Source organism: Myiozetetes cayanensis, unplaced genomic scaffold (assembly GCF_022539395.1).
Source record: "Myiozetetes cayanensis isolate MyiCay16 unplaced genomic scaffold, myiCay2020 scf4, whole genome shotgun sequence".
NCBI classification, from domain to species: domain Eukaryota; kingdom Metazoa; phylum Chordata; class Aves; order Passeriformes; family Tyrannidae; genus Myiozetetes; species Myiozetetes cayanensis.
Genome location: NW_026087631.1, coordinates 21,695,979 through 21,720,553, shown reverse-complemented (window position 1 = coordinate 21,720,553; position 24,575 = coordinate 21,695,979). Strand labels below are relative to the sequence as shown.

Here is a 24,575-nt window from a genome sequence, read left to right as displayed (position 1 = left end):
CAGACAGTTGCTCAGAACTCTTTAAAAAAATAAAAAAATAAATTTAAGTGTGGAAATGGGACACATAATATTGGAAATAATCATGTTGATTTTTCTAGTTTGAGCTGAGCTCTCATTCTACCTTCAGGTCATGAGTATTATGAGCTTATCAGCTCTCTTTTATCATTTGTCTTTACAACTGTAACAAGCTCCTCAAATTTGGTTTTTGGTGAGCTTACTGTGATTTTATATGTAACTTGCCAACACTTTTACACTCATCTATTTTCATCCTAAAAGCTGTCTTACTACTTCTATTAGTCTCCTTTATTAGTTTAAACTAGGGAATTATTTGTGAATTATTATTTGGGAATGTGTCAGATGGGACTTAAACCTAGCCTTTAAACAGTTTTAATTTTTCAGCTTCTATATACATTGTTTAATTTTTCTCATTTTTGTACAGGTCATCACAACCTCATTTTGACTGTGTTGAGGGCTCACTATGAATAACAGCCATTACTGAAAAGCGGTGCTCACACCTTGTGCTAATTTTTCCACAATGCTCAAAATTAGACACCCGAAATCTTACTTTGCTCCAAAATGCACTTATATTATGACACTTCACAGAAGTTGGAACTAATACATTTGAGAATAGCTTAAATGTACTACTGACAAGCTGCATCAATGTTTACACATAATTTATAAATATGAGTAAATTACAAATTGATTCAACAGTGGGAGCTAGACAGGGTCATTGCTCTCCCAAGAAACTCAGAGCCAGGAAGATGAGTCCCCACATGTGTGACAGAGGTAATGGAAGTATTGTAATACGTATTCCAAATTTCTTCATCTTCGTTTTCCCGAGCTAGTTGATCAGCCTTAGTACTGCATTACTTACATGCATATTCCTTATGTTCCTTTTTTAAAAATCAAGGAAAGTCCTATAGACACAAAATTTAGGCACTTTTAAGTTTATAAACTATAGCTTTCTGGTTTCACAGACAGAGTATGACATGGCTTGAGGAAGTCTTTTGATACATTACCTGTCTGGTACATGGAAGTAGCCCCTGGACCAAAACTTCCTCAACGACGACAAGCAGTTGTGCAAGGAAGCTGGCGACCATGACTACCACTGCACCAGGCAGACTGCCATGATGAACATAATGCTCTTGTCTCTCTACACAAAGAGATCCAAAGTGGGGAAATGGTTTCTCAGACAGTCTTAGGTCTTGGGACAGCCATGCAACTAGCAGGCTGGGAGTATAGAAGAGAGATGCTGCTTCCCCTTCAACTGCTCTGCAAATCTCTTAGCTCAGCTCCTTCTGCCATGACCAGAAGACACTGAAAAAGCCCTTCTGGGAAACCTTTAGTACTTTGGGCAGGTTATCAAAACATTCCCTAAACACTTAGGGAATGGAAATGGGAATGGTGAAATGTTACCAAACTGCTGAAGCAAGGACCTTTTCCTTCCTTCGCCTAAATGGGTTTTCCTTGACTGAATATGAAGGGCCGGCAGAGAACAACAGTAATACAAGAGCTTGTCAAGAGCATAAGAATCCTTTATGACGATGGAAAACCTACATAGCGTTGTCACACTACAGTCTCCCCTCTGCACTCTCCAGTATAGAATATAAAAATATCTGAACATCATAATATCGCTTCACATGTATTTACAAACACTGATATGCAGGGAACACTTCATGTCTTCAAGGGATTGATCAAATATTTTTATTAAAAAATATAATCACTTTATATTACATACTTATTACAAGTTATTGAAAAAGTGTGTTTTAAATAACAACTTTGAGTAGTTTACCGAAATGCAGTGCAAGTGTACTCCTCTGAAAAGACATGTTTGCTCTCTACATCCAGCTGTAGAGGTCTCAGAACATTCTCAAATACTTTTCAGAAAGCTTTCAAATACTTTTCAGAAAGCTTATGGCTCCCCCTATCAAAATGACAATTTGAAAATTCTGGTATCCAGTAAGGCAAGGAAGGCTCAGCTGGCGAAATCAAACACATGAGAAGTAAGGTGGAACTGCATCTCCAGATGCATGCACATGCAGAATGCAAAGGCAGTATCCTGAGACAATGCCCTGTACAGAGTCCTGGCACATCCTGTCTTTAACCGAATGTGGGGATTGCAGGCTATGCTGTGTACAGATCCAAACACACAAGGCCTTTGGAAAAATAAATTATACTTACTGGGAGGGTTACTTTCTTCAAATGGCATTCCTTCTGCAGTAGTTCATACACATATTTAGTAATGATCTGGAAGAAAAAAAAAGTGCCAACAGATACTAAATCACTTACAGTAATGACACATCCAAGGAGACAACTTAAAGGCCAGTTGGTTAAAGTTCTAAGCACTTGTATATGTTTTGCCACATTTCTGAATCCTTTATTATATAAGTAATTATAGAACTTGGAGCTTTAGACAAAAAAATTCTCTCTGTCCCTCAAAAAAGGCTGCTTGCCAGTACAATGGAATTGTAACTCTACCCGTGAGTCCATCATGGCTGTGTGAATAATTAGGTGCCTCAAAACTAAGGTTTATAACTAATTAATACCTACTCAGTAGTACAAGACAGGCTCTCTTTTGCAAAGAAATACTTTTAAAGCATATTTTTCCATAAGTGGACTCCTGAAACCCTCTCCCCTGCAGGTTCAGTTCATGAGTTACGTGGAGAGCAGATCTGTAGCCACCCTTGTAGCACAAGTTACCTTGCCATTTCTACGCACTGAACAGGGGAGGGAGGGGTCAAAGATTTCTAAACAGAAGGAAAACCCTGACTGATTCCCCACCACAGGAAAGTTTAAGCCTCTTGTCTCTATGTAGGAATAAAATTGAAATTTAACACCTGAAACATATGAAATCATTTCAAAGACCAATCACTTTAAAAAAACCAACCAACCAAACAAAAATCAACCTATTTGCAACAAACGACTTGCCGCCTCAAATATAACAAAGTTGTCCACAGTTCAGTGTATTGCCTAGAATCCAGGGAATTTTTTTTCTGTCTTTATATAGTCTAAGAAAAATGGAGTTGCAGATATAAGAACATCCCAACTATTATTTGGGAACTATAATTTGGGAATTAAAAACTGAGGAACAAGTTAAAGCACTTTGTCCATATGGGGCTGTAAAAATGGTTTGTAATTAACTGCCTGGATTTCACTGACTACAATAGTTTAAAAAAACAAAACCAAAAAACAAACGGCAAATGAAAGAAGAAAAAAACAGACTGATTGAGAGAGTCAAATGGTGCCTGCCTTCTCTTTAAAGTTTGGGAAACTGTATTTAAATTCCAGACAGGACAAGATCTAAGCCTCAAAATATTAATCCAAGAATATCTGGGTACAAACCCAAATGGTATTCTTTAGTCCAACCCCTCAAGGCCACCATTACATCCATCTGAACGCACAGTATATTAAGCACCAATAGAAACATCACTGTAGCAAAGCTCTTAAGTGATGGCATCTTAAAAATACACTATGAACTAAGCAAGTAGGAGCCAAGGTACCATAAACTTCAATTTTAATTTTCCAAGCCCACATTTACAAAAAAACCTTTCAATAAAGTCCAGAAGTTTTTATTATGTAAATGTGAGCAAACACAGTATGTAAACATTCGGAACACATTTGAACAAATCAGAGGTACTGATGAAAGCTAATTAAAAATGTTGGTATATGCCTTCACCTTCCTTTCTCTAAACTCCAAAATTGACTAGGATTATGTGAATTCTTTGCCACCCTGCTCAAATACGTTTATTGATAAAATTATGTTCAAAAAACTTTATGGTTTTAAAGAAAATCAGTCTTTCTGAACATTATTATCTAAAAGGAAACTGCATTTGGAGAAGGAATTTAGCTGTGAGCAATGAGTTGATTTAAGTCATGTTTATCCCCAAAGCAGTATGCTAGGATCATGCATACAGTGTAATTTTACCTTCAGGGGCAAATTTTTTATGGTTCACCAAAATCAACTTCAGTGTAACACCAACAAGTAAAGCAGTTAAGTTTCTGCAGTCTCAGATGCTGATGTTGTATGGACATTAAAATGAGTATAATGAAAATATGGCCTCAAACATAGAAATTTTATTTTTTACTCCTAATTCTGGCATCTACTAACTCTCTGAATCACTAAAAGAACGCTTGGAAGTGGAAAACGTTGCTATGGAGAAAACATATTTCAGACACCACTTGCCAAAATCTACCCTTTTTGCAGCTAAGTGTTTGTATCTATTTCTTCTATTCTCTCTGATCTATTTAGACTGGGTGTCTTCAGGGCATAAGTAAACCCTTACTCGTTTTTTTCCACCACCTGTCCCCTTGGGGCTGTGATCCCAACTGACTCTTTATGCACTACTCTAATATAATAAATAGTAATACCAGCCTTAAACATGTGACTGTTAAATCAGTACAGCACCCTGGTGTGGCAAAGACTTGACCTAATGAATACTTTTAGTAAAAGCAAACATGAAATAAGTAAGATACAGTAGGCTCAAATGTTAAGTGTGAGATTATAATCCTCAGGCAGCTCAGCACCTGGATGGCCTCCGTGGCCCAGAGAGATGTGAGGAAAAACTGCCATGAAAAAAAACCTCAAACAAAAAGATCCCTATGTTCAGGAGCTTAAAACAAGTGAGTCTTCTGATTTATGTTAGATATAACTAAGTAAATACAATTACCTTTTCAAAGTGCTACAGGACCAAATAAGTAATCTGCAAAGTTTAATAGCCATATGTGATCTTTCATATGGATCCTTCATATGGATCCAGAAAACAGCCTATTTTAATCACTGAGAAATTAAACTAAATTACTTGGACAGACAGCAAAAAGGATAGAGGAGACCACAGAAAGAAAAAAGCAGCACAGTTTCTTACAACAGAGCTGCAGTTTTACCCTTGCATTGCTAAATATTCTGCTCAATGGTGACAAGACTATAACGCTGCATGAAGACTGAAGAACAAAACTGAAACTCCAAGTGGAAGCCTAGTTCTGGTACACACAACTGCAGTGCACACTACACAGTGAGGTCCTGGCTTCATACAATGTGTGTTCTTTTAAGACTGTATTGTTCATATAGAGGACTTTCTTCAGGGTTGTTCTCAATTACCAAAAAGAATTGAAAAATTCTGTTAGCAGCACAATTTGTGAAATCTTTGCAATACAACATCCTGAAGCTATATGATCAAGAGATCAATAACTGCAGGGAAGTATGTGAAAAGAGAAATTAAAGACTGAGAGCCAGTGACACCAACATGTTTAAAGTTACAAAGATCACAAAGGTACTGAAGGCTAAACACGATTGCAAGTGGATACAAATGCCAAAGAGACTCTTTAATGCACAAAGTATTGGAATCTTTAAACAGAGAAAAGTCCAGAGAAGAGTGCTAAAAAAACACATATCCACAAAGCAAAAAGGCAATTCCAAAATAACTCAGCTTAAAAAAATATCCCTCCATTTTAAGTCTGTAAGAAACTGAAGGAAGCCTTGTACCATATATCACAAACATCAAGAACCAGCCTGGCACACATGAGGAAGAGTAATTGCAGCTGACCCACTGGTGAACTTTTTCATAACAGAGATAGTCAGTTACACAGACAACAGATCAGGACTTGATGACTTGATTCATAACACCTACATCTTAAACTTGATGACTTGATTCATAACACCTACATCCTAATCCACAGGAGCTGCTTCAGTATATACCACACCAAAACCCATGCTGGGACGCAGTGAAGTGCACTGAGCCTTGCACATCAAGTTCCCCTCCCCTGCTGTGCTTTACAACCCAAGTCCTCTGAATTCTCTTTTCCCCCCTTCAATGTGCTCCCACTTTCAAAACGAACCATGGATAACTCCACCCACCACCAGATTACATATACAAACAGCAAGCTGCCACAGAGGAAAAAAAAAAAAAAGAAAAAGTAAATTGCTCAAACTTGCAAAATGTTTTCTCAAGTAAATTGTCAGCTATAAACATATTGAACAAGGACATAAGCCTGTGTGATTTGTGGCCTTTCACTTCTAACCTGGCACCTATCAGGAGTCACTGGAAATCATTACCATGCAACAAACATTCATGGATCGACGACAGATGTGAGGAACCCTTAAGTCAGTGCAAACCTCAAAGTCTCTTTGAAGACAACCAAATGCCACATGTCCCTCTCTTCTCCCATATGTGCATCCCCCATGACCAAAATGCCAACAACCCTGTCAAACGGTTGGTGTATGGCTACCACATGACAAAGAATACAGCACATGTGACATGACAAAGGATAAAGTGCATGCAAGCAGTTGACATTACAACCACTCACATGATAGATGACGAATCACGAGCCCTTGGAGCAAAGGCCTAAATTGTCCACATCAATGTCTGCTCCTACACACTTGTGGCAGATTTTGGGGAAAAAAAGGAAATGGAGAAAACTACGGATTAAATGTATTCTTCTGGTGGACTAGATCCAATCACTCCTGCATCATCTTCCTCATTTACAGGTACTCAAAACACAAACAAAACTCCATCATCACCATTACTACTCTTACTACTACTTTTCCCGGCTCCAGGATTAAATATGAATGGAGATGGAACTATTCTCTTGAAGTTAAGAGAGGCTACTTCCCTTTATGAGCGAGATGTGCTGGCAATGATACACTCAGTGGATAGGAAACATTCTGCCTCCAAAGATCTCAGCTTGTGAAAAAACACTCCTTAAATACTTTATCAGATCAGTTTTCATTCATTTCTAAACACAACTCTCAAAGTATGTGAAAGTACAGAGAGTAAGAGAATCTACTGGCAATAATTTTCATTGCATGTTTTTGTTAAGTGGCCAGACACTTTACAGTAATATAGATAGTATATTTAAGTAGACTTTACCTAATAAAACATAGCTGAAATGGCATTTTCCTTCTTGATTGACTTCTTGGATTAAGTCATATCATAAAAACGGTTAGTACATTATTAATGTCATTAGCAGTTTATTATTCCTTCATTAACCTTATGAGTTAACTATATTTTAACCTCAGTTTAATCTCCTACATGAACATATATTACAGGGGAAAAAAAAAGAGAAAAAGAAAGGGAAAAAACTAGAATTGAAATTAATTAGCTCAGAATCCACTGTAGTCTGACTATATCTACCCTCTACAATAAGTCCCTCTGGCATAACTTGTCATATTTTGAGTTGAAGAGAAATGCAAGGTTTTTCATTTTTCTTTAGAGATGCAAAACCAAATCAACCTTAGGTTCACTTGTCCCATTCTGTGACAGCTTAACATTACTAGTTCACCTGAGAAATTCACACACAGATCAAAATCAACCTCATTTGCCTATACGTTCTTTTTTTTCGTAAAGTAGTATGTTTGACTTGACTTCAGAGTACAGCAAGAGATTCATGTCAGCTCCTCAGACCTCTAAAATTACTTCAACTATTAATTCAGACCTGACATAACAAGTTACAATCCCTTGAACCTAAGTTTCTCAAAAAATGGACCTTCCAAGGCAATAGATAGCATTTTCAAATTATTTATATTCAGCCTAAGAGATTAGGCTACTCAGCACTACTAATATTTCTAAGAACTTCAAGGTAGAGTGTACAGGTTGGGCGTTTTTAATCTTAAAAATAAACAAGCATAAAACACTAGTGATGTCATTACATGTAATGGATTTTTGTGTTTTATAAGATTTGTCTCCTCATTGCTAATATGCACTTCAATGAACAAAGAGAAAATAAGCACAAGAGGGAAACAATCCTTATAACATACAGTAGTCTACCGACAACATTTTCCTCTTTGCAGTGTAAGAGCAATAATGTTCAGTGAAACAAATGCAAAATGAATTCCAAATGGCTGCCCTGCAGCAAACCTCAAGTGGCGGGACTGGCTAGAGGCTTGCTACTCTGTGGCTGCCATAGCCTTGGTTGAATGAGCTTTATTTTGACCCTTAGGTGACAAACCTGCCAATATGTACCCATGAAAGATGCAAGAACTTTCTGACATACTGCTCTTGGACACAGACTTAGCTAAGAACTGAAACAAATCAAAAAAAACCCCCACCATCACCATTCTAGAACAAATAATCCTAAACGCTGAGTGAACTTTCTAAAGGCTCAATTCACTGCAAGGTTAAAAAAAAAAAAAAAGAAAAAAGGAGGGAGAGAGAGAAAAAAATAAAATATATGGCATTTTAAAAAAATTCACAAAAGACCTAACTTGGATTATACTGTGAACAACTCATTAAGATGGAATTGACATTATCTCTACAGGATTTCTTGTGTTTTCTACTGAAAGAAATTCAATTCAACCTTAATACACAGTTGTGATGTTTTGGATTTAGGGTTGACTGATCACAATTAGGTTCTTAAGATCATTTGACAGAATTAAATGATAGACAACAGGGATTTGTTATGAATGTAGCATATACTGTTGACATGATTTGACCCAACGTTTTGTTACATGGTCTTTGCTGACACCTGTTGGTTTATTTTTTGTTTTCCTTTTCTTTCCTTTTTAAGAAAAGCATCTCTAACTTTAGAAATCACTTGACAACTATGTGGCTTTAGAAATTGCTTAATTACAAAGTCCATCTTATGGAAATTCTTAATTGTTTTTAACTATACACACATATACATATATATGTATTAGTACTAAGCAGAAGAGTCAATCAAGCACCTTGCACTAGAAGCAATTAAACATCACGAGAAAGCATGACCTCCATCCCCAAGTTGAGATAAGAAACATGAGGATGAAAAGTTTGCAAAACAAAGGAAAGTAAAAAAAGCCCAAAAGATTAACAGTGGAACAAATTTAGGTGAGGCTTACAAATACATTTTAATATTCCAATTCAAGAACTATCATCCCTAAATTTCATAGTAGAGATGAGTTATGAAAAGGGATCTGGAAGTAAGAGCAGTAGCAGTTTTGATTATTCCGCTTATTGAGGAAAAAAATGTTGTTAGGTGGTGAGGTAGTGCTATTAGTTTTGAAAGGTTAAAAATCCATGTAAAACCTAACTGACATATTAGATTAACATAGTTAAAACACACCAACTTTCAGTCACATACAAAAAAGTCAGTGATGTGTCAAGCATCTAATTTTTCCACTCTGATCCTTCAGCAGAAATAACCAGATTAATATTCACAGATGGACTAAAGGTTTAATTTTATGTAAATTCCAGAGCAGAACTCAACATCTTCTTTATGTAGCAAGATGCCTTCACCCTTTTGCCACCGTGTTGCAGAAAACTAGTGGGTCCAAATAAACAGGATTTACTTAATTTTACCTGAAAAGGACCCTGGTGCTGACTAATAGCAACATTTCATTTTTTTCTTTTACTGGCACAATGTAGTTGATAACCTCCAAACACAAATTACAAAAATGTTTATAGTTTTTTTATAAAATAATACCTGCACCTCTTTTCACTTGGTCAAGTAAACCAAATAGATCATTAAGTGAGTTAATAGGTCATTAACTCACCGCACACTTAAGCAGCAAATGTGGAAGCCTTGCTTGTTTTGGGTGACTGACAAAAGCCAGCAGTTAACTTCCTGGAGAAATGGCTAGCTTGCTTCCTGCTTTTCCAGTCTACAGTTATGATACTTCATACTCTGAAAGAAACTTCCCCTTAAGGAGAGAAAAATCTGTCCTGAAGACACTGTCCCTTCCAGGGTTATCAAGCTGAAGTTAAACAAAACACCTTGGATACTGATGAACTTTTTTATTCTTCTTCCTCGTTGCTTCTCAAGAAAAGGTTTCCTTTTTCTATTCCACACGATTGAGACCACCTAACACAACCTTGTGTTCTGCTGGCAGGCAAACCCAAAGACCCTGCAAATGCTGGGAGAAGTTTTGGACCAAGAGTAAGATTGTTTCATATGTGGCAAGTAAGCTCTTGTATAAAATACAGGAAATCATTTAACCATTTTATTTAACAATGAAATAATTATTTAAAGTGTCATCATTAAATAAATTTTTGAAAGGCGAATTCATGTGGTTGTTTCTACTTTGTTTTTAAAACAATCTTATGAGAAAAGCATTCTTGGTAACAGGTTTATAAAATAAATTTCATAGCCTTCTACTTAGAGTACTGGAACAATGTGTAAGAATATTGTTAGTTGCTCAAGCATATTTATGCTGATCCTATGAAAAAATCACAGCAGATCCTTTCTTGCCATGAAACTATGACTGAAAAACTAATGTAACCAATCATGGAGCACACACATGTTCAAAGACAGTATATCAGTGCAGTAGTTCTCATTATGGTGTGTGGGCACAAACAGTAGGAGAAGAGCTAATAGTGAAGCTCTGTACACTAGAATTTACTGTATTTAAATGAATTTTACCTATATACTTTTTTGGGAAGGAATCACATTTTTCTCAGTCCAACGATACAGTCCCATTACACATACAATTACTTAACATGACAATGATTAACGAGGATCACAACAATTCATGATTATATGCAAACTTCAAATCACAGAATCAATTAGGTTGGAAAAGACCTTTGCCGTCATTGAGTTCAACCTGTGACCAAAAACCACCATGTCAACTAGACCATGGCACTAAGTGCTATGTCCAGTCTTTCCTCAAACACATCCAGGGACAGTAATTCCACCATCTCCCTGGGCAGCTCACTCCAATACCTAATCACCGTTTCAGTGAATAAATGATTCCTAATGTCTAACTTAAACTTCCCCCGGCACAGTTTAAGACACTGTCCTCTCATTCTGTCGCTAGCTGCCTGGGAGAAGAGGCCAAACTCCACCTCACTACAATCTCCTTTCAGGTAGTTAGAGAGCAATAAAGTCTCCTTGAGCCTCGTTCCCCAGGCTAAACAAAGCCAGCTCCCTCTGTCATTTCTCACAGGACATTCTGGCCCCTTCAACAGCTTCATTTACCTTCTCTGAACTGTCTCCAGTACTTCAATGTCTTTCCTGAATTGAAGGACTCAGAACTGGACACAGTACTCAAGGTGTGGCTTCACCAACATTGAGTACAGGGGAAGAATCACGGCCCTAGTCCTGATGGTCACAATATTTTTGATGCATGCCAGGATGCCACTGGCCTTCTTAGCCAATTGGGCACACTGCCGGCTCACATTCAGTTGACCAGCTTGCACCCCTAGGGTCTTTTCTGCTGGGCCACTTTCTAGCCAGTTTTCCCCCAGCCTGTAGCGCTGTTTGGTGTTACTGTGGCGAAAGTGCAGGACCCGGCACTTGGCCTTGTTGAACCTCCTACTACTGTCTCAGCCCATCTAACCAGCCTGTACAGGTCCCTCTGCCGAGCTCCCCTACTCTCCAGAAAATTGAGATTTCAACCCAAACTGGTATCATCCACAAATTTGCTAATGGTACACTCAATCCCCTCATCCAGGTCATCAGTAAAGATATTAAACAGGACTGGGCCCAACACTGATCCCTGGGGGACACCACTGGTGACCGTCTACCAGCTGGATGCAGCCCCGTTCACCAGCACTCTCTGGGCCCGGCCCTCCAGGCAGTTCTTAACCAAGCACAGAGTACATCTGGGCTGCAGCTTTTCCAGGAGTATGCTGTGGGAGATGGTGTCAAAGGCTTTGCTGAAGTCCAGGTAGACCACATCCACAGCTTCTCCCTCATCCACTAGGCAGGTCTTAAAAGGAGATCAGGCAGGATCTGCCTTTCCTAAACCCCTGCTGGCTGGGTCTGAACCATTGCCTGTCCTGTACGAGCCATGTGATCACATTCAAGATGATCTGCTCCATAACCCTGCCTGACACCAAGGTTAGGTTGACAGGACTGTAGTTCCCCAGATCCTCCTTCAGGCCCTTCTTGTGGATGGACATCACATTGTCCAACCTCCAGTCATTTGGGACCCCCCCAGTTAGCCAGGACTGATGATAAATGATGGAGAGTGTGTTGGCAAGTTCATCTGCCAACTCCCTTATCAGCTGAGGATGAATCCCATTTGGTCCCATAGACTTGTGAGCATCTAAGTTGCACACAGGTCACTAACTTCTTCCTCCTGAATTAAAGGGGGATTCATTATTCTCCCCATCCCTCTCTATCAGCTTAGGAGACCAGTTGTCCTGAGGATAACCAATCCTGAAGACTGAGGCAAAAAAGGAGTTAAAGTACGTCATCCTTTTCCTCATCTTTGGTGACTATATTTCCCCCTGCATTTGGTAAAGAATAGAGGTTTTCTTTGTCCCTCCTTTTTTATTATTTATAAAAACACTATTTATTATCCTTCACAAAAGTGGAAAGTTTAAGTTCTAACTGAGCTTCTGCCTCTCTAATTTTCTTTCTGCGTGACCTAATAATATCCTTAAACACTTCCTGAGTTGCCCACCCCTTTTTCCAAAGGTGACACACACTCTTTTTTTTCCCTGAGTTTCTACAAAAGCTCCCTGTTAAGCCAGGTGGGTCTTCTTCCCTGCCAGTTCATCTTTCAGCACACAGGGACAGCCTGCTCCTGCGCCTTCAAGATTTACTTCTTACAGTATGTCCAGCCTTTCTGGAAACCTTTGTTTTTAAGGGCTACTTCCTGTGGGATTGCCTGAATCAGTGTCCTGAATAGGCCAAAGTCAATCCTCCAGAAGTCCAGGGTAGAGGCTTTGTTGACCACTGGCCTGTTGCGACCCCCAGGTGCATCTCTAGACAGCCTGGAGTCATACCTTTCCCCAGTCAAACCCAGTTTAAAGTCTTCTCAATCAACCCTGCCAACGCTAAGGCTAGAATCCTTCTCCTCCTTTCAGACAGGTGAACCACATCTGCTGCCAGCAAGCTGGGTACTGTATAAACTGCCCCATGATCAAAAAAGCCAAAATTCTACTGATGACACTAGTCTTTTAGCTACTTAGTGATTACATGAGTTTTCACGTTCCTTTCACCATTCATCTCTGCTACAGAAGGAATCCGGACCACCACCTGTTCTCATGTCCCTTCAACCAGACAATCCAGTGCCCTGAAGTCTTTTTTTATTATCCTGGTACTTCTCTTCACAACCTCATTGCTGCCAACCTGGACAACCAGCAGTGGGTAGTAATCAGCAGGCCAAATTAGTCCAGGGAGTCTCCTGGTAATACCCCTTAGCCAGGCCCCAGGGAGGTAGCAGACTTCCCTGTGAGACGGGTGCAGCTCCCCTCAGAAGTGACTCATCCAATACAACTACCCTTCTTTTTTTAATAATACTAGAAGTTGTGATCTATCTGGTTGACTTTGTTGACTTGGAGGACCTCCCCAGAAAGACCTTCTCCACTGTCATCTGCCTCGAGATCCAGGGCCTCATACCTAAGGGCACCTGAAAAGGCAAGGGAGGCGATCCTTCTACCTCCTTGAACATGGGCCTGTTGCATCCTCCCTCACCCCTAGGTCCTCTCCTGCCTGATGGCAAGAGGGGTGGGGCTTCTTCAATTCTTGCTGAGCTTCCAAAAAGTCCGTGAAGTTATGGAAGGGCCCTAAGTCAGTGAAAGTCTATTCTGGTGCTCATTTATAATCTATGCGAACAAGACTGGTTAAAGTTGGTGTTTCTTAATTCCTCTACAGAAGTTTGCATGATGGGATCTTTTGTCCTTTTGGAGAGGTGGGATATGCAGAAAAATGGCCACATTTCATTAAATAGTTAAATACAGCAGCTGTCAATAATGAATATATCAAGTGTGAAATAAAGACAATTTCTACTGAACAAGACACCAATACATTGTCTGAAAAAGAAACTTCTTGTTTCTGCAATTTTTATATCATTTCATAGAAAAATGAAGTAGGCAATATTACCACCCAGATATAGATTAAAAAAAATTGGATATCAACAACAGTGCTCGAGCAGCATGCTTGTGTGCAATTTAAAATTATACTATAACTACTAGCCTGTAAAGTCCTGTGTTTGGTGAATGGTATTATAAAATAGAGAGACACATGAAAGACATTTCAAATCCATATCCATCATTTTTCAGAAAAAGTAAAGTGAACACAAATAACAGTCACGAGAATAAAACAAAAATGTGAGGATAGGAATCAAGACAGATTTTTGCCTACAAGCAACTTGTTCTATGACAAGAGAATTTGGTACAACGAGATGGAGAGAACCTGCATTGAGGATGGCCTGCCCTCCATCAAAGACATAACTGTATTTACTGCTCTATATGACATGCAGTGCTGTGATCACAAACTAACATGACATCTTTACCACCACTGTCAGTCAATAATCTGGGCAATGGACACAAAGGCCAACAGGTGCTCCCACTTTGCTCGGCTCAAGGCCTGATACACACAGAAGAGGCAGGAGACCAGCACATCACCACAATTTGGCAGCAAGAAGGTTGACAAATGGCAAGTTATCGCATTAACATCTATGGTTTGCCAATAACCTTGTTTTCCATGTTCCTTCTTTTCCATTTTGTTTTCCGCAAACTGAGTTGCAAACCTGGGCTACCTGTGGGTCAGTGTTCACAAGGTGATTCTATTTTGACTGAGTTCCTGCTTCACCACATACAACAGCAGGCCCTACCACATTCATGACCCAGGCTTGGGAAGATGCTCTTGTAGACTGCACCCAGGTGAAGTGGCACCTGAGAAGAAAAGCAGCTACTGCACTGGTAGTAGGACCTCCCAACAGCACCTGCAGCAACTCATGGGCAACAGCAAGGTAGCAGACAGCAACCTACAACTTGCCATGAGAATCCCATTTTTGTCCCCTAATTGATACCATAGACCATGCCTTGAGTTAACAAAACAGAAGCTTTGGATTTTTTAAATGCCAAAATGCCTCCAAGTGATACTGGGAACAACTACTGCTGCTCCTTTTCATAGTCAGCCAAATAATCTGGATTTTGCTAGGTTGAGAAGTGAACATTACGGTGTCTTCTGCCATTTGTGCTGCTGGCTAATGTGCCTTATTTTCCCAGCACAGTATTCTTAAAACTGTGAGTTGTAATGAAGAATCAAGAACATTTGCATTCCTGAATATTGCAAATTATCCCAAAGATATGTTCCTATGATCTAAGTTAGGCCTTTTTCCGTTACTGAATGTAGCCTGTCCAACAAAATCTTTATTAAAAGGTATTAAAAATGTGCATCAACCTTCACTTCCCACTTGTATTCACCTTATGATTTACTTAATTTCTGTTCATTTTACCCATATTATCTCTAGGGTTAAAGACTATTTTATGTCAGAAATTATTAGTAGGTCATTTAACACTGCAGCCAAATTAATTCTGCTTTCTCATCTATCTGGCAATATCCTCAATTGGTTTCCTGTGAAGGTGGAAAGGTAAACCCAAGAAAATTAAAAACACAAGATTATATTGAGTTTTACACCAAAGAGTCTTTCTAAAAGAGAATTGAAGAAAAATTTTTTTTGATTCTTAGGCAGACTATGAACTGAAATCAGATTTGTCTTACAGAACAATCAATGAGCACTATTTTATAGATTTACTTTGAAATTATCCAATCATACCATGCACTTGTATAAAGAAAATTTTGTTCCAGCGAGAAACATTAATGATGTATTTTATTAATTTACAGTTTTACTGCATTTTACTGATGTAGAACTGATAAAACCTGGAGCCATATACTTACAACTCAATATACATCTTTATAATCTTCACAAGCCGAATTCAACGTATTTGCTCTGAAAATAATTTGGATTTAATCTACCTAGAACCATACATATCTGGAAATATTTTTTGCATATTAGACATCATGTAGGGGTTTAACAGCAGGTCTGTTAGCTCCCTGGAAGAAGAGACTGACTTGGGAAACTTTCGAGTGTGGCCTCGAAGATAAGTAAGTTTTACACACACAGGTTAATTGGGGAGCAAAGGCAGACTATGAGTCCATAGATTTGGTATGTGAGAACCACAGCCTTGTCCCTGGGCATCTCCAGGTGTCTCACTATTGCTGCCAAGTGTACCAGTAACGATGAGCGGCCAATTAGGATGTTGTTGCTTGCTTGCTACTTGCTTGCTGCCTGCTTCCTGCTTTTTGAAAATGATATAAAAGGAGCTGGGATTTAATAAAGAAGAAGCCTTTTCTTACGTTGCCCTGAATCAGCCTTCTTGTGTGTTTTTTACTGGACCGTCACGATTTAACAGTGACAACATCACTGTGACCAAGAGCACTGGTTTTGCTGGTATTTGCAAGAACTTATCATTTGTCTCATTTTATGTTTAATCCTTGCCTAATTGTGGTAAAGTAGCATCCAGTGGTCTCTGACATTCCTAAACTACTTCAGTGAGAAGAGGTATGACACCATAAACTAAACAGCAGATCAAAATCCAAGGCAAACAAGAGCTCTGTTCCTGGTTGGCAGCTTTGGGTATACGCTTATGGTATCAAACAAGCCATTTCCTTGTCTATTATAAATTATTCTCAAGGCACACACCTTCTTAAAAATGAACTTTTGCTTAACACAACTCCTAAACAATGCTAAACTGCTAAACAATGCTAAACACAACTGCTAAACAATGAAGTTGAACAGGGGTATACATACCACAAGGTAATACCGTTTCAAGTGCATCCTGACATTTCTTGAAAAATCAGTTGGTGGAAGGCAACATGCATTCTGAAACTGAAACCTTCACAGAAACACAGAATATTCTGAGTTGGAAGGATCATCGAGTCCAACTCCTGGACCTGCACAGAACACCCCAAGGATCACACCATGTACCTGAGAGCATTGTCTAAATGCTTCTTGAATGCAGACAGGCTTAGTGATGTGACCACTTCCCTGGGGAGCCTGTTCCAATGCTCAACCACCCTCCAGGCAAAGAATCTTTTCCTGATATCCAACCTAAACCTTGCCTGATTCAGCTTGTCAATTCAGTCCTGTCATTGGTCACAAGAGCAAAGAGATCTGTACCTGCCCTTCTGCTTTCCCTTGTGAGGATGCTGAAGACTGCAATAAGGTCTCCCCTCAGGCTCCTCTTCTCCAGGCTGAACACACCAAGTGACCTCAGCCACTGCTCAAAAGGCTTCCCCTCTAGACCCTTCACCATCCTCATGGCCCTCCTTTGGATGCTCTCTAATAATTTTATGTCTTTTTTATATTGTGGTGCCCAAACCTGCCACAATATTCAAGGTGAGGCAATTCAGAGCAGAGCGGGACAATCTCCTCCCTCAACTGGCTGGGGATGCTTTGCCTGATGCTCCCCAGAACACAGCTCGCCCTCCTGGCTGCCGGGGCACTGTTGACTCAGATTCAACTGGCCATCAATCAGGACCCCCAGGTCCCCTTCCACAGTGATGCTCTCCAGTGTCTTGTTCTCCAGTCTGTAAACCCAACCAGCTTTGTCCCGTTGACCTTGAATTACAGAGGAAACTGGGAGCAGGAGGCAGGATCCATACTAACAGCAGCACCTGAAAGAACCAAGGCTTTGATTTTAAAGCCTTGGATATATACTTCTAATGAAACAAGTTCTCAATGAGGGATGAGTTTACTCTGATTTTTTAAAGATCTGTATTTTTGAATCTAAAGTATGTAGATCTTTACACATTCTTCCGGTAAAGGCATGGTACTAAGTAGCGGTGGGTTTGGTTTTCTAGCTGCTTTCTCTGGTGGGTTTACCCTCAGGTTAGAAACCACTTTTCTAATGGACACAGGTGTGGCACTTAGTGCCATAATCTAGTGACCACAGCACTAGTGGATCAAGCATTGGACTTGATGACCTCAGAGCCCTTTCCAACCCGGCTGATTCTATGATTCTACATACTGAAAGCTTGATAAGAAGACTAGTCCTACTCAAACTTACAAACTCCCTATAGAGTTTTAGAGATAGGTGTTGAGACATCCAGTTGTAATGTTTCCTTTGGTCAGAGCAGGAGCTCTCCCATAGTACAGCTAAGATTAAAAGCTGACAGAGTGCATCTGCCTTGGTCCCAAAGCTATTTGGTATCAACAATGGAAAGGAGAAGACAGCCACACATGAAGAGCTTGCAAGCTTTTCCCAGAGTCTAAATATCCTGAACGGGCACACATGTCGGCCAACACTCCACAGAGCAATTAATTTTTTTCGATTTAAGTATGTAGCAAGAGACTAAAGCACCTGTTCTTTCTTCTCTATGTCACATTTCTACTGTAACAGTTGTGACACTCAGGACAGTTTCTGAACAACTGGTTAACAGTACAATATGATTTGTAGTTCTCTTTCTGAAGTTTTCATACACAACTTTACAAAACTTCAGTGAATCATTATATCTGACCACTTTACAAAACTTGGAAACCAGCAAATTTACGCCTTCAGAAGTCAGGTTCTCAGTCATAGTATGAGCCTAGCTCCATCTACCATGGTCAGTTCTCTCACACCCCACAGAAGTAAGCTTCATCTAGGGTCTCTGGTTTACCAGGAAGCTCCACCACATGAATATGCAGATAGATCTGTAGCAATCATTCACATCTGGGATGTTCTTGCTTAAGACATTCTGCATGTTTTTAACCAACAGCCTGATGTAACTTTGAAGCTGCTGATGCTTAGAGCAAGGGAGTTGGTTTCAAAATCCCATGCAGCACCAAGGTCTTTCCTGGTCCTCAGCAGAGGAGTTTTTCTGCCCGATCAGCAAGTATGCTGGCAGTGCACAAGAAGCTGGGACGGAGCACAGTTTGGACAGTCGAATCCAACTGACTAAAACAACATTGACAGAATCACAGAACCATCAAGGTTGGAAGAGACCTTAAAGACTGAGTCCAACTGTCAACCTAGCACCACCATAATCACCCCTAAACCATATCCTCAAGTGCCACATCCAGATGCTTCTTGAACACCTCTGGACCCTGACTCCACCGCCTCCACGGGCAACTTACTCCAATGCTTAACCACTATTCCAGTGAAAAATATTTTTATAATATCTAATATAAACCTGCCCTGATGCAACTTACAGCCATTTCCTCTCATCCTCTCATTTGAGACACAGCAGAAGAGACCAACCCTCACTTGATTACAATCTCCTTTCAGAGAGCAGTGAGATCTCCCTTGAGCCTCCAGTTCCCCAGACTATAAGCAACCCCAGTTTCCTCAGCTGCTTCTAATAGGACATGTTTTCTAGACTCTTCACTAGCTTCATTGCCCTTCTTTGGACACAAGGCCAATATATATATTATAAGTATATTCTATGCCAGCAATAAAAGCTGAGCGAAGATGCAGGAAGGGGAGACACTTGGAGGTATCTTTTGACAAGGCATTTGTCTTCCAAAGTCACCATTATGTGGGATAGAGCCCTGCTTTCCTGCAGGTATATCTAACTGTCCTGAACTCTAATTTTTGACTGTTTGGGCAGACTGCATCTAAAGATGAACCAAGTAGGTTTCTCTATTCTTCACAAAATTTTCTCTTATAAAATACATCAATATATAAATGGAAAAAAAATTGTTCCTTTCCACATTAACAGGCTTAGCCACAAGGTAAATTCTTGTAGCCCTTTGTTGGGATAACAACAAGGAAGTGTTATACCCACACGGATACCTAAAACAGAAAAATATGGTCCTCAGCCATTTCTATAATAGTTTATGCCAGCATGAGCTTCATGAGTACAAGTGTGTTTCGAGTACAATGACCCACCTTGCCAGTATACTTTATGCATATGACATAGATTTGCTTCTGTCCTTCTGCACTTGATTAGAGTAGGTAACATGTGATATTTACTGTATTTATATTTTAGTCATGCATGTGACAGTTATCAGACATTCGGATGGTAGAACCCCCCAAAAGGTGCATTCACTACACTGACCGCTGTAATCCCCAATTTATCATCAAACGTAATGACAAATCACTGTAATACTGGAAAAGGATTCATGAGTTCTGCTGAGACTTGACCGTTTATTTAAATATTTTGGCCATTCACATCTTTTACATGTATTGAATTTGAAAGTAGCTGCTTTAACACAAATAGACAAAATTTGTCCACACAGGTATTTATTTATGGACAAACACATACTGAAGGAGCTCAGTTTGCACCTCTTGAGTGTTGGCTATGCTGGGTACATTATTTTCCAACGAAAAGTTTGACTTATGTGAAAAGCACATCCTTTTTGTAAAGGAAAAAAAAAAAAAAGAAAAGCCAAATCCCTCCCCTTCAATGAAAGACCTATGACATTTTAAGCGGAAGAAAAATACTAAGTGCAACTTTTACAACTATCATCATTGTGTCCTCACATCTTTGACACTTCATTCTGCCTCAACAAGAGCAATTCCTATCCTAGAGCTTCTATTTTTCTGACAGCTATTTTAGCATTCCTCCTCATCTCCCTTGCTACCTGCAGTTGCGTACAGGTTTTCACCTCGTACATGGAGCAACTTTGTTTTAGAACATGGAAGTAAAAAGCTTTGATATAAGTCAGCAGTAGCAGAAAACTACACTTAAAAAAATCTAATGTGAATTTTCAAAGTATAAAGCAAAGAAATATTAAAAAGCTGTTTCAACAAAAACTATAAAACCCCCCATATTTTGTTAAAAGTAGAAATCAGCTATATAACAATCAATCTCCTTTTATTTACTGACATAGAGGAAATTGAGTATTGAGCCCCAGATGATTAGACAGTAAGAATGCTCAGTACTTTCCAAGTATTTCCATTACAAAACTTCTTCTGGTTACCTGTCGTAATTTTTCTTCTTTTTCTTGAATCTTCTGTCTTCCCAGAATCATCATAAACTATGAGTAATTTATGTCCCTACCTTCAGATGGTGCAACCAAGTACAGTAACACTTCGTTTGTGCCTGGTGTATCAATATCATAGGAACGTAAAATATTTAGCTTCCACTTATATTTTCTTTTATTTTTCTAACCAACTTAACAGAAGTACATACAACATCCAAAAAGGTGTCTCGCCTAGAACCGTAGCTAACATGGAACAACCTGCCCCTTTTCTCATGTTTAGCATTTGCTTAAATATCAGCTTTAAGTTGTACCGTTCCTATCAGCGTGTGACGAAGGTACACGTCTAAAGCATGAAAACAGTGTTGCATCTAAAATCAACTTCAAGTTAAAAAACTTAACAAACCCACTTTCAAATATATTTCACACATTTATTTGTACTTTTATGTGAAACTCTCAAAAGAATTCTGACTGAGATAGTCAGGTTTTACCTTATAAAATTCACTTAGAGCCATATCTAGTGGAAAGGAGGACAGAAAATTAATTCATGAATCTAGAAGTTAAAAACATTTTTAAAAAACATTTTAAAAACATTTTACATACTTTTTCCATCCTATGTGTCAGATCTATAGTGAAATAAGAGAAAGTTACCATAATATCTACATAATTTATACTGCTGGAATGAAGGCAAAAACATATGCACACCTGCCTCCCACCCCAAGTTAATTTAGCAAAAAACCAAAAATTCTTTGTCTTTCTTCTCAAAGATCTTTGATATCTTATTACCAACAATATCCTTAGGGTATCAATCAAGAGAGGAAGTAAATGATCTGGCAGAGATACTGAAAAGAATTAGGAGGTGCAACTACCCAAAAAAGCACAAGAGGCAAATCTTGAAACCCTGAAGGCAAGGAACTGACACTACTTGTGGAGGAAGGAGCATGATGCTTTCCTGAATCTTTACCGACAGGACAGTGCATGAGTTAAGATAAATAATCTCAAAATCCTAAGTAGCCAACCCATCAAACTGATCTTCTTTCTTTAATAGTCATAAATGCATCTAACAGCTTTAGGCACACTAACTGGGTATTTCTGCTGTAGTGATCAACAGAAGATAACAGATACCAAAATTCAGTTGTCACTGAGTTAATGAATTGAGCAGCTGGAGCATCTTAAAGTAATTTTAGGTTGTTTGCACATACAGAAATACAATACTCTATTGATTTATAATTGAATTTGTTTCCTTTCAAATTATTCCTATAAAGGACTGACACAGCTGATACAGTTTTATTAAAAAATATCACTATTCTGCTAAATTTTAATAAAAGTATTCCCATAAACCTGAAATATATAGGTCTCTTGTTGAAAACACAGAAAATCCTTCTTAAATTCTTCTTCATGGAAAAGCTGAAAACCCTGTGAAAGAGAACAAACTCCTCTGAAGTTCTGCAACTGAGGTAAACTAAACTTATTTTAAAAGAGCTGGTTTATAAAAGGAGTAATCTATGTATCCGTTTTTCAAAAAACTCATGCTGAAATGGTAAGAAAATACTTTGCCTTTCATGGAAACTTTTAACATCACTGATGGAAACAAGATCTGAACATTCAGAAGACAAAGGCACACCAACTGGTTTCATTACATATACTGATTTGTATTCTGCCTAAGCACTACTTAAATATATCTTATTCTGGTCACCTAGTAAGCAAAAAAGGTTTTTTTTCATCACTCCTTTAATAAAAAAAAAAGTCGGCTATCTCCCATTTTATTTCCTTGCTGCAAACTCCGAGGATTTTGGAGTTCACTACTGTGTTCATTGTTTTAAATGGAAACAATTATTAAGTACAATGATAATTCAACTTTTTTTTCCTAAAAGAAAGGAATGGATACATAGAGGTAGATTAGTTCCACTTTCAATTTCAGCTACATGAAAATGGCTGGTACAAAAGTTTATTAAGAACTGAGTCTCAACTTCTGCATGTAAACCGAGCATGGCAAGAATGGTTCTAATTGAACTAAAGCTGCTGAAGGTTTTATTTTTTAAAAGCTCATGATTAACTCATTGAAACATTCCCCCTACTCCAATTTTTGTCTTCTTTTTAACAATTAGTACCATTCTTTGAATTGCAGCAACTTGCAACTGCTTTATAAACAACCATCTGCCTTATTGTATCTTCTCTGCTTTTCACTGTTTATCAATTTAAAAATGTAAACCACATTTATCAACACATTTATCAACAATGTAACAAATTCCCATCTGGGTTTATGAGATGCTCATCATTTCTTTCAAGAATTATGTTAACAATAATTATGAAACTATCTCTGAACCTTTCGAGTACTGTCACGCTACTGTGATGAACCAACCTACTGCCAATTGCTGCCTGCAAACTAGAAGAGTTCACTGAAGCACATCTGACATAATCATTCCAGTAAAAAGTCTTCACAAACACCAGATTTTGAAAGCCGATTAAGCATATGCAAATGAATATACTGCATGCAATAAAGATTCATATTTAAATTTCCTTAGGTACCATTAAATAGTCTTAAGTCCTCACTGTTTGTCCATCTACTTCACTCAGCAAAATGAAATGCAGAAAATAAACATACTGTTAAAAGTTGAAATCTTTCTAAAATTCTAAAGACAGTACACATATACATTTTTTTTTTGTGCTGCCTCCACTAGCGTTCTCTTTCTATTATCAAAGGCATTGGCTCAAAAATGAGAAAAGTAAAAGAACTAGAACTTTCTGGAAATCTACAACTTACAGCTTAGGAACTCCTATTAAAGACAAATTCAGTATCATACCCCATTTTCAGCTGCTTTTTCTATTTTGCTTAAAGTCTTGTGTGTCAGTTTAATATTCCACACTTACCTAACAAAAATTGAAAATAATCAAGCCAGTAAAAAAAATCCCTGTAACAAATAAGGGACAGATTCCTAAAGAATTGCATTTATGATTGAACTTGCTGTCCATAAAGTGGTAGGTGTCACTTAAGCTCTTTCTTCAACTGGTACACTCAAAAATCTCTATTCCACATTGATTCTTCTTTTTAATAAGAAATGAGATCACATCTTCATATATTTTAAAGATTCTGGCTAATATCTCTTCTGTGTACCTGTCTGTTGTGTCCAAATCCTGCAACTCTAAATATTTTTGTGACATTTACATCTTGGTAAAATCTTGCTAAAGCATAAAACCTTCTGCAACATTCATTAGTAGATGGATGCTCTGGTTCCAGCCAAGACAGGGTTAGTTTTTGCAGCAGCCAGGAGGGTGCATGGCTAGGACACAGAGGTTATTCTATACCACCTATCATCATTGTGGGGGCAAGGGGAAGAGTCTCTTCCAGGGAGAGGAGGTCTCTTCCAATTGGATGCTGTGGCTGCTGTGGGATTGGGTTGGGCTCTGAGGAGCATTCTGCATGTAAATCACTCTCTGTTTTGTACACTTGCGTTATCAATATTGTTGCTGTTACTGTTTGTTTTCTTATTGCTCTTATCAGTAAATTGTTCTTATCTCAAACAATGATTCTTACCCTTTGTGCCTGCAGTTCTCCTCCCCAGAACATCACAGGGGGGAGGGAAGGGGAAATGGAAGGGAGCAAAGGAATAGCACAGTGGGAGCAATAAATTGGGGAACACCATTCCTAAACCACAACACCCTTATTTTGACGCCTAGCGTCAGGTACAAATGACGTGCACAAATCTTTTATCTTGAGGTAAGAATTTGCTGTATTAGGTACAGAGCCACTGGTCACAATACTGCTTGATGTGTTCATGTAGATGTGGTACCTACCCCGATATATATTCATGTTTGTGCAGTATGTGCTGCTCATGATGATATTTTTCGGAGTAGAGAGAGGTATCAGGATAGCTTGTTGATTTCCTGTGTGGTATCAGTTTATGACATGGTAACATGAAGGGCAGTGAGGGTCATTTAGGCTGTGTATCAGTGTTGCTCTCCTGCCCCTACCTCAGGCACTATCTTTGGGAGTCCATTAATAACTATGCCCAGTCTGTGGTGGGAA

The 24,575-nt window shown here is 38.7% G+C and overlaps 1 protein-coding gene across 8 annotated transcripts in view; it reads right to left on the bottom strand.

The window, feature by feature from the left end:
• The window catches only part of FAM172A (family with sequence similarity 172 member A), a 262,527-nt gene that overhangs the window by 198,315 nt on the left and 39,637 nt on the right, over positions 1-24,575 (bottom strand). For 7 of the 8 annotated variants that reach the window (XR_007630537.1, XM_050329324.1, XM_050329323.1 and 4 more), the window contains one exon: positions 2,182-2,247. Coding sequence is in view for 7 of the 8 variants with exons in the window: in XM_050329324.1 (XP_050185281.1) it covers positions 2,182-2,247 (66 nt within the window). In the remaining variant the exon portion in view is untranslated. Of the gene's footprint in view, positions 1-1,019; positions 1,154-2,181; positions 2,248-24,575 lie in introns of all 8 variants that reach the window. The other variant, XM_050329329.1, reaches the window with a different exon arrangement.